This window comes from Pelobates fuscus, chromosome 1, assembly GCF_036172605.1.
Source record: "Pelobates fuscus isolate aPelFus1 chromosome 1, aPelFus1.pri, whole genome shotgun sequence".
In the NCBI taxonomy this organism is placed as follows: Eukaryota; Metazoa; Chordata; class Amphibia; order Anura; family Pelobatidae; genus Pelobates; species Pelobates fuscus.
The window spans coordinates 274,186,256-274,201,855 of record NC_086317.1 but is presented as its reverse complement, the minus strand read 5'-3'; the positions used below and the strand labels follow the sequence as shown (position 1 = coordinate 274,201,855).

General features: G+C 36.6%; 1 protein-coding gene across 7 annotated transcripts in view; it reads left to right on the top strand.

The window, feature by feature from the left end:
• Positions 1–13,908, top strand: part of AUTS2 (activator of transcription and developmental regulator AUTS2) — a 1,446,188-nt gene extending 1,432,280 nt beyond the window's left edge. For 5 of the 7 annotated variants that reach the window (XM_063457388.1, XM_063457392.1, XM_063457394.1 and 2 more), the window contains 6 exons: positions 1,233–1,383; positions 3,344–3,421; positions 5,979–6,062; positions 9,663–9,698; positions 9,817–10,039; positions 11,051–13,908. In XM_063457388.1, coding sequence (XP_063313458.1) covers positions 1,233–1,383; positions 3,344–3,421; positions 5,979–6,062; positions 9,663–9,698; positions 9,817–10,039; positions 11,051–12,281 — 1,803 coding nt within the window. In that variant the 3' untranslated portion in view covers positions 12,282–13,908. The remainder of the gene's footprint in view (positions 1–1,232; positions 1,384–3,343; positions 3,422–5,978; positions 6,063–9,662; positions 9,699–9,816; positions 10,040–11,050) is intronic. The other 2 variants (XM_063457391.1, XM_063457393.1) reach the window with 2 other exon arrangements.
• Positions 13,909–15,600: the final 1,692 nt, after the last annotated feature.

The following is a 15,600-nucleotide window of genomic DNA, read 5'->3' as shown; positions in this document are numbered from 1 at the left end:
GGGAAGATTCCATAAAATTCCCACATCAATATCATGATTGCAGCAGAGCAGCATGGATCCTTTCAGAGGTTCTATTGCAAAGTTCACAGTATGGTTAACATCACTTTCCAGTGTTAAAATGGTGTAAGACTTCATTGTCAACATATGTAATAGAGTTCAGCCAAACTGATAATATGAAACTTTACACATTGTGATTTTTGCATGCATTTAATGTGGTACAAATATTTTGGTCAGATATTATGATGTATATAATGTCTATATCTAGCAATACAAACAGAATTTGTCAAGATATTTGACCCTGTGGTTACCGGTTCTAAGGCAGTCAGATTACTACTTGTTAGATTGTACACTGAAATATCTACTCAGAATACAGGCTGTACTTGCCTGAACAGAACAGATGAAAAATACCACAAAGGGTAGTTAAGAATTACAGGGCTAAGCAAGTAGTGGCTAACCTGACATGGACATTGCCACATCCACCACCGGTAGATGTGTCCATACCCATTGACTATAATATCAGGAAGAAGGAACATGAGAAGGTGAACAAATACCAAGGACTGTGGAAAGTGAAGGCAGTAGTAGTCCCAGTTGTGATAGGAGCACTCAGGGCTGTGATCCCTAAGTTGGGGGATTAGCTTCAGCAGATTCCAGGTGGGACATCTGAGATTGCTGTCCAGAAGAGCTCAGATATTGCCCATAACCCTCAGGCTTCCAGGCCTCTGGTAGAGGATCTGAGAATGAGGAAAACACACAAAGAAATATATACACCGCTCAGGAGGGACGAGAAAATTATTGTGTGAAAAGCACACTTTTGGACTATAGCAGCCATGAGTTTTGGATTGGGATTTCTCAAACTTTGAGGCACAGTTATCCAGAAGTTTCTTCTTTCTCCAAGTAATGACTGGCTAGCGTCTGGTGGATATTGTAGTCTCACAACAATTTTAGTGTCTGCACTTATAAGCAGATCAACCAAGGTATAGTTGGCAAACATCGGCACTCTAGATGTTGTGAACTACATCTACCTTGATGCTTTGCTAGCATAATCACTGTAGTTGCATTATTGGAGATTACTCCACAACATCTTGTCTGCTAAAAGTTGCCTACACTTGATATAGGATAATTTTCTCCACTAGGAGCCAAATGGTAGATTCACAACTTTTATTCCCATTATGGTTTGCCAGGAAATGGAAAAACAAGTGAAAAATCTTAATCATGACTTTTCTTTCTCTCAGAAACAGATGCAGACAGATCCACACAAACTGGACTTTGGCTTGAAGCCTGAGTTTCTGAGCAGGCCACCCGGCCCTAGCCTCTTTGGATCCATTCATCACCATCCACATCCCCACGATTTGGCACGTCCTTCAACACTTTTCTCTGCTGCTGGTGAGTATAAATATAAGTGCAAGGTGGACTATAAATTTCATACAACTTGGTGAGACAGAGCTACATATGATTCCATCACCTGGTTTTCTCTTTTACAGAGTCACATCTCTTTCTGTCTATGCATAATCTTCTCAGATGAGTTAGTGAGTTGTTTGGTAGTGGTCCATTAGTTTCCAGCAGTGCAATATCCAATGATCACAATGCTATAGATGTAGACTCCAGTAAACTGTCACCACACTAACACTGCAGACTATGGAGCAAACACTGGGAAGTTCAAATCCTTATAATTTATAAACCCCAGTGTATTTGTGTGTGTGTGTGTGTGTGTGTGTGAGGGTGATTGTGTGTGTCAGTCAACATGTATGTATTTCTCTGACAGCATGTGTATGTGTCTGACAGTGTGTGTGTATGCCAGTGTGCATTTGTGTGTGACTGTGACAGTGACAGTGTGTGTATCTGCCAGCATGTATATGTATGGATGTGTCTGACTGTGTGTTGCTGGCAATGTATGTATGTCTGTTATCATGACATCAGATACAGGTTTTTTTTTGTATCTGTGTAAGTGTGTGTATATATAAATCTGACATTGTGTATCTGTGTGTGCCTGAAAATGTGAGTCGGTGTGTGTGGCAGTGAAGATCTGTGTGTTTTTTTTTGTATTTGTATTAGTGAATATCTGTTCATATATGTGTACACACATGAATGTGTGTATAGGTGTCCGTTTATCAGAGTGTGTATATACGTGCATGTATCAGTGTTTATATGTGTGTGCATGTATTACTATGTGTGTGTCCAAAGAAGCAACATGGCTACAATATGGGTGACATGGTATAGGCAACGTCATAACAATGTGACAACATGTATTATAATTATACACTGCACATATATTTATTTACAACACCGTTTTTCTTTGTCTGTAACTTGATAATTTGATAAATGATATTTCAGTTTTTCTGTCCAACCAAAAATGTTTTGTTTTCATTTGATAATGTGCCTTATATGCATACTGAAACAAAAAATACATTTAAACATGTGTTTTTTTTTTGCAAACAGCTTGATAGTGAAGTGGTTATAAACCAAAACTAATGATGCATTTCTCCAAGGTTACTATGAATTTTCAAACCAGCTTCTTTCACTATCACAATTTCATTAAATAGTATGACGTTTCAGGATAGTGATAGCCAGTAGTTTATATCTCCAGTTCTGTGAACTAAGAGAGTGATCGTTGTGAAATAGGCAAATATGAGTATAATGGGTCAGTACTTTTAATTTTGATTAACTTTATTTAAAGTTCAATGTTATTTTTATTATTTTTGCTCTTGTTATCAAAAGTACATTGTAAAAGATGGATATACTTCTTTACAAAATGAGAGTATTACTATATTTGGGACTATTTTAGCTAATTTTAAAGAATCTGTATATAATGTGACATACTCAAAACTGTGATTTGCATATACATTTAATTTTTTTTTATAGCTGAGATTTTTTTTCTCTTATATTTAAAAGCCATTTCTATGTATGTTAGTTACATTGCCCCGACTAACATATTTTCAATTGTCTTTCATAAAATAAATGGAAGGTGAGGCTGTAATTTTGCCTAAGGCATCATGTACCGTTGCACTTACTCTGCACATAGGTTCCTAATCAATAACAAGCGTAGCTTTGGATTTGGAATATTTAACCTTTTTATAATAGAGGTCATTCAAGGAACATACTCGTCAAATAAAGAAGACACGTTTACAATCAACAAGCTCTGCTCTGCTTAAGCTTCACTGAAATGTCTTGGGGTTATGTTTAAAGAGCATTTTCCTGCACAAAATTCTAAGTGTGGAACAATCTGCATGGACATTCTGTGGATAGCAATGCCAGTTTCTTATCATTTAGAACTGTGTAGCACAGATGATCTTCGTACAGAACCTCATTGTGTTAATTATATTCTGTTTACATATTTTTCCTCTAGGTGGAGCACATCCTGCTGCTGCACCTTTTGGTCCTCCGCCTCATCACAGCAATTTCCTTAATCCTTCTGCACACCTTGGTAATTAATATGTTTATTAATGTGTTTGAAAAGTGACTGCTCATTTAAAGAACGTTTGTGATATTTCTTTAAAGATTAACCTATTTTACCTTAGATACCTTAAAGGGCCTGCTGCCTTGGTCTATGAAAATTATTGTGGACATGTGCATCAGTGAAGTTCTCATCTGTGGAACCTGAAGTAGATATGCTGAATTTATTACATTAATAAAAAAATAAAAATAAACCCATTGATCATCTTCATGCTTAATTATTAAATTAATGCATGTGCCAGTTGGACTGGCCAAAAAACAACAGAGAACAAATGAAAGCTGGTTTATTTATTGTAAGAAGGCACATCATAATGGGCTGCATAAAAAAAACAAAAATATACCGGTATATATATATATCACTTAAAGTGAAACTGTTATCTTTTTAATCCTAATATTCAAATTATTTTATTGCTTTAACTAAGCCTTTACCATGATAGCTTTATATTTTTATCCTTTAATTTTATTTTTACATTCTATTTAATTGAGTTTTGGCTCCTCTCCTTTATTTTACTGTTTCTTAAAAAAACAGCCGCTACCCCTCGGGCCACACTTGGTACCTATTTTATTTATTTACCCTATTTTCTTCTTGGTTGGTGGTACGGCACTATTACTCCCCTTACACCACTACATGCAGAGCATCACCTCCATTCATGTTTCGTGAAGGAACTTTATTTCTCCTAACACATTCCAACTGTTCCACACTCTCAACCTATGTTAGTTATGATAGATAAGTTTCTACTCATGCCAAAGTGTACACATATTTAATTATTTAAGGAAATTGCAGATAATAAGGCGTGCCCACCATATTGAGGTTTGAAGGCCAAAGTAAACAAGACACAATACAAGTCACAACTTAGTAGAAAGGGCCCACTTGTGGAGCCAAAATTCAATGAAGAGCCACTCAAGCTGACGATTTGGGGCTCCTGTCCCTTTTTCAATATATAAATGCCCTTCAAGGCATTTCAATACCCTTGAATGGCATGTTTACATTGAAAAAAGGACAGGAGTCAAGTTGGACAATAAGTTGCACATTGTGTTGTATCTAGTTCACTTGCCTTATGTTGCTGCTGACCCTAGCGGTTACACATATGCTACACTAGGTCATTTTGATTTTAGTTTTATATTGGCACTCAGTAATCAATGATCTAACTTTTTTGATAATACAAATAAGGTGTGTGTGGCATACCAACCACCAGTAATGTATGCCAGGCTAACTTACCTCACTGACAGTAGGGAGTGGAGTTTTGTGGGTGGGATGTCTGACATGCAAATAATATATAGGTTCACTCTGTAATGGCACAAGTCACAAAAACTATTTTAAGCCCTGAGTGGGGATTTACTGAAGGAGAAGCTGTAGAGTTTCTCTAAGCTTATGTCTCTTCTCAGAGTTTTCATATTCTCTGTTTTAGCTAGAAAGACGAGTGTTGCCTTACTTTGGCCAAATAGTGGTTAGCTTCTTGTTTAAAAATGTTTTGAAAGGAGAGGCCAAAATTCACAAAAAACCTTTAGTAAAACTGAAATGTAAAAATGTAAAGGAAAGAAAGGTGCAATAGCAAAGGAATAGTTAAAACAATAAAACAAATGTAAAAAATATAATAAAACTACCATTTAACATCTTTGTCCTGTGTAGACTGAAGTTGAAATGAAAGTAGTATATACCGTAATGCAAGTGCATGTTTGCCTAAAATAATGGAGTCACTCATACAGAGTTCTAGATTCAAGTGAGAATTGTAGAGAACTAGAAAGGAAATTATAAAAGTGGACATTTCACAAATACCTTGTAAGGTCTGAAATAGGTAAGGTCTGAAAAGGAATGAAAAGTACTGAATAGAGAGGAACCTTCCAGCAAATTATAGAAGTCATTCCTCACTTTAGAATAGTGAAACTGCCTTATACTGAGTTTAAGCAGGAGTTGCAGAAGCTCGCAGGGCTCTGCAATTAAAGGGTAACGGTGAAAGTATCAAAATAAATTGGTGAATGCAGAAAACCCAATATGTATACACAATATGTACACATATTTGCTGATATATTGTTTTTACTGCATTTACTATTTGTTTAGAATTTTTACCCTCCTTTCCTTCTTTTCTATCCCCCTTGTTGCTCTACTCTACTTTGCTATACCCTTTCTTTATCTTTTTTTTTTTACCAGTACCATGGTAGTCGAGCCAAACATATTATGAGTTTCAATTTGTAAACAGCTGGGTAGATATGTGCTGTCTACCTTACACACTTAATTGTCCAGAATTAATACTCACATATGGAAGTTATAGAATACTGTTCTCAATTATTTTAAGGAAGTTTGTAGCATCAGCAGATAGGAAAAGCCAAAGGTCGAAAGCTTAAGTTCATTTTAATGCCTTCTCAATGGCTGGTATGTTCATAGTATTGATACAAACAGCGTGATGTGTAATTTAGATGTGTAAGGTACGCTGATCATAGTTTATTCTACTGTGGAAGCAGACTTGACCACCATCATTTCCCTTGTTTATGACTTATCTTAATTTTCGCTTATATATTTCATTTTGTAGAGCCTTTTAACCGACCATCAACATTCAGCGGTCTTGGTTCAGTTGGTGGAAATGCTTTTGGGGGATTGGGAAACCCTTCAGTCAGTGAGTATAGATTATTATGCTTTCTTAATTAAAGAAATGGAAACTTGCAGAGTTATTCAGTATTGTGAGAATTGTCAGGAATTTATAGTGAATTTCAAAGGTAAGGTCAATGACGCCCGACTGGAAAAATTCTCCAAAGTGAGCTATGCTTCAAGTTTGGCTAGTTTAGCCTTACATTTACAATTATATGAAATTCCAAACTATTCTCACCTTAGTGAATGACCCTGGTTGTGAATGGGGATCAAACAAAAACTATTGCTTTTTCCAAAATCAGTCACAGAAAAGGTCAAAGTATTAGAAGACATTTACATTCTTAAATATGTCTAGACAGTTTAACATTTATTTCCTATACTAAGTATTATGGAGAACTAACAAGAACATGTAAAATGTTTGGCAAAAAAATTGGAAACATTTTAATTAGATAAATTTGCCAAACACACTTTATCAATGTTCTACAGTTCTTGCTTTTAGTAAAAAAAATCCTGCACGTTATTAACATACGTGTGACGTGACTTTATTGAACTGGCCATTTGGTTTGTTAATCTGTTGTTTTATTAAGTGTTTTATTTCTGATTTGCAAAGCAGCAGGGTGTAAAATGTCCAATTATCACAACAGGCTAGTTGATTGTAGAGGGAAATGAAATTCTGGGTCACATGACTTTCTATGGGGGTAAATTCACATACTTTTTATTATCAAAATGAATTTTGGATCAATTCACAATTTCAGGATCTGTAGTGTATAGTACCAACCCACTGCATTTGGAAATAATCTCTGTAGGTTTAACCTATATAAATTTTACTAAGTGCATTTGAACTCAGTAGATAACAAGGGACATTGCTTTGAACTCAGCAGAGTCACAACTGCTGAGATGTCTCACTTAGCACCTATACAGACCCCTGCACAGTTGCACTGTGGCTGATAGATATTCCTACAGCAATGACGGGAGTTACCTTTACCCAAATTATGTATTTTCGAATACATTTGTATGCTGTGAAAAGAGTTAACAACCCAGTTGCTTACCTCCCAACATTGGTATGAGGTATGAATTGCATTTGCATCACTGGTGACACCCATAATGGGCAGGATTGCCTACTAAAGAGGGTGTATCAGCTGGGCATGAAGCCGCCTGTCTAGCAAACAGCCTCCTGGGGCCTCTACCTCCTGGACTGGTCCTTGTGCCAGCTTCACAGCGTTAGCAATTGTAATAATGCCCGATGGGCATTGCTACAAAGGGACCCAGTCAGCACCTTGGCCGATTAATTGCGCGACCAGGTCTCCGTAGTATGGCTTACTCGGAGGAAGTGACGGACGGACACACATTTCCTCCCAGCTTCATCTAGAAAACGCCACGCTGGAGGGACAGAGGCAGCAGCCGGCAATGAGCAGCTCCCCCACACACACCAGCCTCAGCCAGCAAGTCACCCTCCTGAAGACAACAGGTATGCTAACAGGAGGGTGACTGCAAATATAAAAAATGGCATGTGTGTGTATTTGACAGTATGTGTGTGTGTGTGTATGTACATCTGTGTGAAATCTTTGTGTCACTGTGTGTATTTGAGTGTGTGTATTAATGTGTCACTGTGTGTATCTGAGTGTGTGTATCTGTGTGTCACTGTGTGTATCTAAGTGTGTGTATGTGCCATTGTGTATCTCTGTGTACGTGTCACTGTTTTTACCTGTGTCAGTGTGTATCTGAGTGTATGCGCCAATGTGTGTATCTGAGTGTCACTGTGTGTATCTTTCAGTGTGTGTGTGTGTGTGTGTAAGTTCCAGTGTGTGTGTGTATGTAGCAATGTATATCTTTCAGTGTATCTGTGTGTCGGTATGCGTGTATCTGTGTGTATCTGAGTATCAGTGTGCGTGTGTGTGCCAGTGTGTGTATCTGTGTGCCACTGTGTGTGTGCGTGCCAGTCTGTGTATCGGTGTGTCAGATTATTGATACACACTGACACACAGATACACACACTGGCACATACAAACACAGATACACACACCTTGATACACAGACACACACCAGCACATACAAACACAGATACACACACCTTCATACACAAACACACACCGGCACATTCAAACACAGATACACACTTTGACACACAGATACACACACGTTCAGGCATTTTCTTAAAGCAACACTATAGTCACCTAAATTACTTTAGCTAAATAAAGCAGTTTTAGTGTATAGATCATTCCCCTGCAATTTCACTACTCAATTCGCTGTCATTTAGGAGTTAAATCACTTTTCTTTCTGTTTATGCAGCCCTAGCCACACCTCCCCTGGCTATGATTGACAGAGCCTACATGAAAAAAAAAAACTGGTTTCACTTTCAAACAGATGTAATTTACCTTACATAATTGTATCTCAATCTCTAAATTGAACTTTGAATACATACAGGAGGCTCTTGCAGGGTCTAGCAAGCTATTAACATAGCAGGGGATAAGAAAATCTTAATTAAACAGAACTTGCAATAAAGAAAGCCTAAATAGGACTCTCTTTACAGGAAGTGTTTATGGAAGGCTCTGCAAGTCACATGCAGGGAGGTGTGACTAGGGTTCATAAACAAAGGGATTTAACTCCTAAATGGCAGAGGATTGAGCAGTGAGGCTGCAGGGGCATGTTCTATACACCAAAACTGCTTCATGAAGCTAAAGTTGTTCAGGTGACTATAGTGTCCTTTTAAGGTGCTTAGAATGCAGGGCAATAATGATATTCAGTTAAGAAATTAAGGAATTCAAGCCAGAACCATTTTTTTTTTTGGGAGAGTCTCTATTTATTTGTTTAATCATATCATATAATATACACTGCGGGTCAGTAGCATGATTATACTATTTAAATATTTTCTTCTTGTATTATTATATTATTAACTTGTATTCTAATGTGTTCTTTCTTAAAGTGTACGTTATTTTAAACCGGAATTGTGGAGAATTGACAAGGTTGTAGCAAATTGTAGGCGCCAGAATAGCTAACTGGAAAAAGCCAAGTATTTTTCCAAATCAGGTCTTTTTGGCAAAAAATTTTTACTTCCCTTGTCAATTTCCACAATTGCAGGTTTAATAAATAAATGTTGTACATTCCAATATTAAAATAATATAGAAATGTTGTAAAGATATAAGATAGAGCACCATGTGCAGTAGCATTGATTTTCAATTTTATAGTTTATCAAGGGTTTTATATTTGCTGTTGGACTTGTAAAGAGTACAGAGAGATATGTCTGTCATATTTTCTGAAAGTGTATATAATGGATTCTAGCGCCAGAAACTTTGCAATGCTTTATATGTGAAATAGATAAAACATCCCCCAGTTAAAAAAATCTAAAGAAAATTATTTCAGTGCAAATTTTAACGTGATTCTAATGTAACATTCACTGTATCCAAATCAAACGTGTAATAAAGTAAAAAATTCTGTAAAATATTGAAACCGTTTGCATCCCTATAACATGCTGACCCAAACGTTATCCTAAGTATATATCTAGCAAATTTTCTAGTCATGTACGAAAGTACACTGAGCTAACATTGTATGTATCTGCATTTATATTGCTTAAGTGAAAATGCAAAATAGATAGGACTATAGTCATTTTTCTTTTGTCTTTTTTCCTAAGAAACAACCAGATCCTTGAACCTCTCCCTCATTATGGGTCAGTACCACCAACATTTACATTTTCTGTCAGCTTTCACTATTGCTGAGGGATTTTGTGATTTTCTGTGCTGTACTATAGGTATTGTCTTGTTAATTTGATGTTTCTCTTTTTTTAGCTTCCAACTCAATGTTTAGCCACAAAGATGGGCCGAACATGCAGAACTTCAGCAATCCTCACGAGCCATGGAATCGACTTCATCGAACACCGCCTTCATTCCCCACCCCTCCTCCATGGCTGAAACCTGGTGATCCTGAACGCAGTTCCTCAGCAACAGCTCACGAGCGAGAATTAGACAAGAGAGAATCATCAGCTAAAGATGATAAGGAAAGGTGTGTAAGGTACAGTGTTAATTCTTTGCTACTTTTTAGAAGTTAAACATATATCTAAACTCTAGCAAGCTTAATAATGTAACTAACCACATACATTAGGGATACATTTTTTATTTTTTTTAAATAGCCAGAAATTAATTGCTAGCTTCTGTGAGGCACCCATGATGCAATATATTGCTGTCATTCTAGTCTATGCAAAAGTAAAAAATACTGCAAGAAAATAAATAATGTATCATATAGTTAAATCGTTTTTCTGTCAAACTGAGAATATAAAATTAGTTTGAAAATTGAATTAGCGTGTGATATAATTGTCTGAATTATTTGCATTTCTTAAATATATATATTTTTTTCTTTTTAATTTGAAGAGACCCAAATTGACCTTCACATGTATCATGGTTTATAAGCTATGGTCTATACTCTCTAGTCTAGATAGTATTACTGGGGCGATTAAAGGCAAACAAAGGTCCCCACACAAACAAAGATATACAAGCACACAGTTACAGACACATGCTCACAAATATATACTCTCACTCATACAGGTACACACAAATCTATATTCAGTCATTCAAACATACTAATACATTATCCACCCTCACACCCCATGTTGCTTGCCTTTGTCAGGGGGTGAAGATAGAGGCAGAGGGGCTCCAGTCTTCCATCCTTGATTAGAAGTAGAGAAGAAGAGGAACTATTCATCAGGCCATTCCTTCCATACTCCATATTATAGAGGCAGTAGTCACCATGATATGAACTTTAATCCTGACACTCTTCCCTTCTGAACATGCCTAAGCTCTCCAATATTTACTTTCTTTTGGCCAAAGATCTCCTGCTGTCCTGAGGCAAATTGAAAAAGCTAATTAGGTCCTTATGTATCTTTGGTACTAAATTTAGCTCAACTCAGTTTCTCTCTTGTGTGCCACTAGAATATTAAGGATCTTTTTGTTATGCACGACTCATGTACTTTATGTTCTTGAATATTTTTATTGTTGTTAAAATGACTAACTTTCTAATCTTTCACAGAGAAAGTATTGAGAAACGGCACTCAAGTCACTCCTCACCAGCATCTGTAAACCAAGTAAATTCTTTGGGTCATAGCCGTAGTATATCTGAGCAAAACAGAAGTCACTTAAATAATGAAGTACGGGAAAAGGAAAAGCCAAAAGAACGTGAGAGGGATCATTCAGATTCATGGAAAGAGGCAAATGTGGAAGAGCTTAAAACAAAAGACAATCATATTTCAGAAAAAGAAAATCTTGTTCATGAAAGCCGTGCTGTTGAGGAAGCTAAACAGTTATCACGGGTGCCTTCACCCTATGTTAGACCTCCTGTAATGGAAAGCACTAGGCCTAGCAGTACCTCTAATAGAGACATTGACAGAAAGAGTGAAACATTTGATACCCAAAAGAAAAGCAATGATGTGAAAGTAAAAGAAGAACGAAAAGAAGATCATGATGTAATTGTGGCCGAAACACCTCCAATCCACAGGTCTTCTGAACAGCCTCCACCAATATCTACAGCAAACGTCCATCCAGGTCACTTAGCATCAATGCCCATGGCAGTAGGTGTAACTGGGATGCATCCAATGAACAGCATTGGTGGGCTAGACAGGACTCGCATGATGACACCTTTTATGGGAATAAGCCCCATCCCAGGTGGTGAACGTTTCCCTTACCCTTCATTTCACTGGGACCCAATGCGGGATCCTCTAAGAGACCCTTATCGAGGATTAGACATTCATAGAAGGGATCCACTTACAAGAGATTTCTTGTTACGCAATGATCCACTTCACCGTCTTGCTGCTCCAAGATTATATGAACCTGACAGATCTTTTAGGGACAGAGAGCCTCATGATTACAACCATCACCATCATCATCTTTCAGTTGACCCACGTAGGGAGCATGAAAGAGCTAGTCAGTTGGAAGAGAGAGAAAGACTGCACATGCTTCGGGAGGACTATGAGCATGCCCGCCTACATGCAGTTCATCAAGGTGCTTTGGATGGTCACCTGCCTCATCCAAGTTTAATTACTCCTGGACTTCCCAGCATGCACTATCCCAGGGTCAGTCCTACTGCAGCACATCAAAACGGACTCCTTAACAAGACTCCGCCAACTGCTGCACTAAGTGCCCCCCCTCCACTTATTTCTACATTGGGAGGGCGATCAGGTTCACCCAGAAGGACTACCCCATTGTCCACAGAGATAAGAGACAGACCTCCTTCCCACACGCTGAAAGATATTGAAGCACGATAATTTTAAAAAATTAAGAACTTGTGTATAACAGGACACAAAGTCTGATTTAAATACAAATCAGCACAAGACTTAACATATAATCTTTGTACAAATGTAAAGTCTCTTAAGAGCAATGATTTTCACTTTTTGTATAATATATGTTACAGATTTCCAGATCTTTTAGCCAATTCAAATGTTTGTGTCTGAAATCGTTTTATTTTACTAATGTAAAGCATTTGGTTGGAACAAGAAGAAATAATTCACCATAACTGTTTGGACTGAATCGGACCTATGATGTCAGAAGGCGATGTAAATATGTATGTGTACAAAAAATACATTTGCTTCATTGAGTAATGGTTCATATATGCAAAAGGGTAGGATGAAAGCTTTACTGTGTACAAATGTAAATAGATACAATGAAATTACATAATACAATAATTCTTCTTCAACTGTGCAGTTTGAAAACTTACTATTTAAGAACACAGTCTGCTTATGCTGTGTTTTGTATATTCTTAGACAACTAAACCCCTCAACTATGCAATTAACATGGAGGCTTTCCACTAAAGCCTTTATGACACTAAGGAGCTTTTCCAACACTTACACAATTATTAAAGTCATATTTTCCCTATGAGAATCAAGAATGTTACGACACATTTTTCTTTCTATTTTATTTTATCTTCTCTCATTAAGTTTGGGTTCAGTCCCCATATTTAAGAATTTAACTAAAAGGTTGTTGTAACTCTTATCATTCTACCTTTATAGGTAACTCCCAAACTGAGCTGTACCTTCTAAATATACATCCTCCAATATACTATCAGCTGACTGGACATATGCAATATGGATGACGGACCAGGTTTGGGATGATTTCTATAACAATGTGACAAATGGGTTTGTCATGTGGCATCTCCCTAACTTGGCCAGTTCATGAAAACACTGTAGTCATCTAGCAGAACAGTTAATCAATCAGGTTAACTACACTTCATATCAAGATCTATCGTTTCCTAGTTATACTTTTTTATTTGATTTTTTTTAGTCTGTGTTGCGCTCATTTCCAGAGTTCATTGATTTGGCTTGGTAAGTGTTTGCATTTTTTTGATCAGAGAGGATATGACTTTATCAGAAAAAAAATACTACCATACACATTTGGTTTACTGGGTTGTAAAATACATGTATTTAATAAAAATTGTTCCTTGGTCTTCTAGTGTATTAAAGTGATATCTTAAGTTGTTACCCTGTTTTGGCAAAAAGAGAAAAAAAACAATGACTAAAACACCCCAACAATTGTTTCTAATAAGCAGAGATCTATTTTAGTAGTCAACTGAAGGTTTAGTTGTGAGCTTCAGATTTTGTGAACTCCAGATGTTGTGCAGTGTTTTTTTAAGGAACAAACTCTCCCAAAAGAATATGTACACTGGAAAAGTAGTGGTAGCTTTCAGTATTGTAAAGAGATTGTTATATACAAACCTTTTTGCTGTTTATCCTGTATGTAAAAAAAAATCCTTTCTAGATCATATGTAAAGAGGAAAAAAGGAAATTCAAAAGGAAAAAAAATCTTAAAAGTGAAGCGACTCAATCTTCAGCATGTTCCTCATCAGCGAAGACTTGTGTTATGTAAATTGTGCCATGTTATTAAAAAATGTGAACTAAACTCTAGGTGCTTGTTTGTCTGGAGTGCCCATCATTATTTAGGCAAGGACTTCCACGTCCGTTCTAGAATTACCTTGGCCTCCCAAAATCATACATCTAGATATCCTTCAATCTAGGTTCTTCAGCCAACTGTCTGCAAGTAATGGGACAATGATATTGATTTATCAAGCAGTGAGAAAGGCTCTTAATGAAGAAAGGTCAGGCTAGAATTGCATCTACAATATTAGACAGCATTGTTATGAGAGTTTCACACTGCTTGATACATATAGGGCATCAGGATTTTAGTATTTTTACCTAAATAAAATACATTGGACAGTTCTCAGGTAAGGTATATATTTATTTATTTATTTAGTTTTGCTACCATCCAGAAAGGAAATTCTACTTTTTCAGTCTCTTATATAATATTTAGAATTATGCCTTTTATTAAAAAAAAGGCATCTCAAGCATGAGAAAAATAGTTTTTGCATATTTGATTTCAAAACCGACAATTCTGCCATAGTATTTCTTTAGCCAAAAGCTTCCTCTTACCAACATAGATTAAAAATATTCAGAAGCCATTCACTAAGTGGTTGGACTTCCCAGTTTGACATATTTGGATTTTGTTGGAGCTGGTGTAGCCTAACATGTATTGAACGTGTGAGATGCCTAGATAGCACATACATGTAGGATACATGTCTGTTGGCATCTCTGCTAATACAGATTACTAAAAATGTCAACAGAATGTAAAAAATATCTGTTTAGAATGCCAATTACTATGCTGAGGATTGCACACTGCTAGTGGAACCTTAAAGGACAACTTTCATCATATTTTCACTTCTTGTGTTTTAAAAGTTTAAAAATGTAAATGATTCGTATTGATTTTTTTAATTCACTTTGTTTATCATGTTAGGTTAGATTGTACTGATTGTACTTATATAATATATAATCAGCCGCCTCCCAACCTAAGCAGCTTGCTGCTGCAATTACTCTATGTGAACATACAGTAAAATCTGACTCAACATGGCTGCAGATAAAAAAGTGGCAATTTTCTAAAACAGAAAATCTATATACATTAAAGAAGAGCACTCGTTGTTGGACTGTCCTGAAATCTGGCTTATAAACATTGCTGTAGAAAGCTGCAGGTTGGGGTCATCATGTACAATATCAGGGCACAAATATGGAGTGATAGAATAGTGTCCTGGCAGATAAATCCTTCCTCAACTATGTAAAAAACAGTCTTATAGCAAGACGGAAGGTAAGTGGGGATTCATGGGTTTAATGCATTTAGGAAAACAAACAAAAGGTAATAGAAAACATTCATTTTTGGAACGGAAGATTTAATCAGGATTTGATTGTGTGGCTACATATAAGAGTACTAAATAATACACCAATTAGCTAAAAATAAACTTGGCTTTTGCAGGGTTGTTAAATAAAATTAGAATTATTTGTAAGGGATTTAAAGTGAATTATGAGTGGCTCATATATAAAATTTTAGGTTAAATCACAGCCAAATTAAAACTTTATTTGACTTGACTTTAAAGGGACACTATAGGATCAGGAACACAAGCATGTATTCCTGACCCTATAGTGTTTGACCTACCATTTAGGTGGCTTCCCTCCCCTTAGCCCCCTTAAAAGGACTTAAAATTTACTTTAATTCCAGCGCCACGCATCAGAATTGCCGATTTTTAGCCAATCCAATGCTTTCCCACAG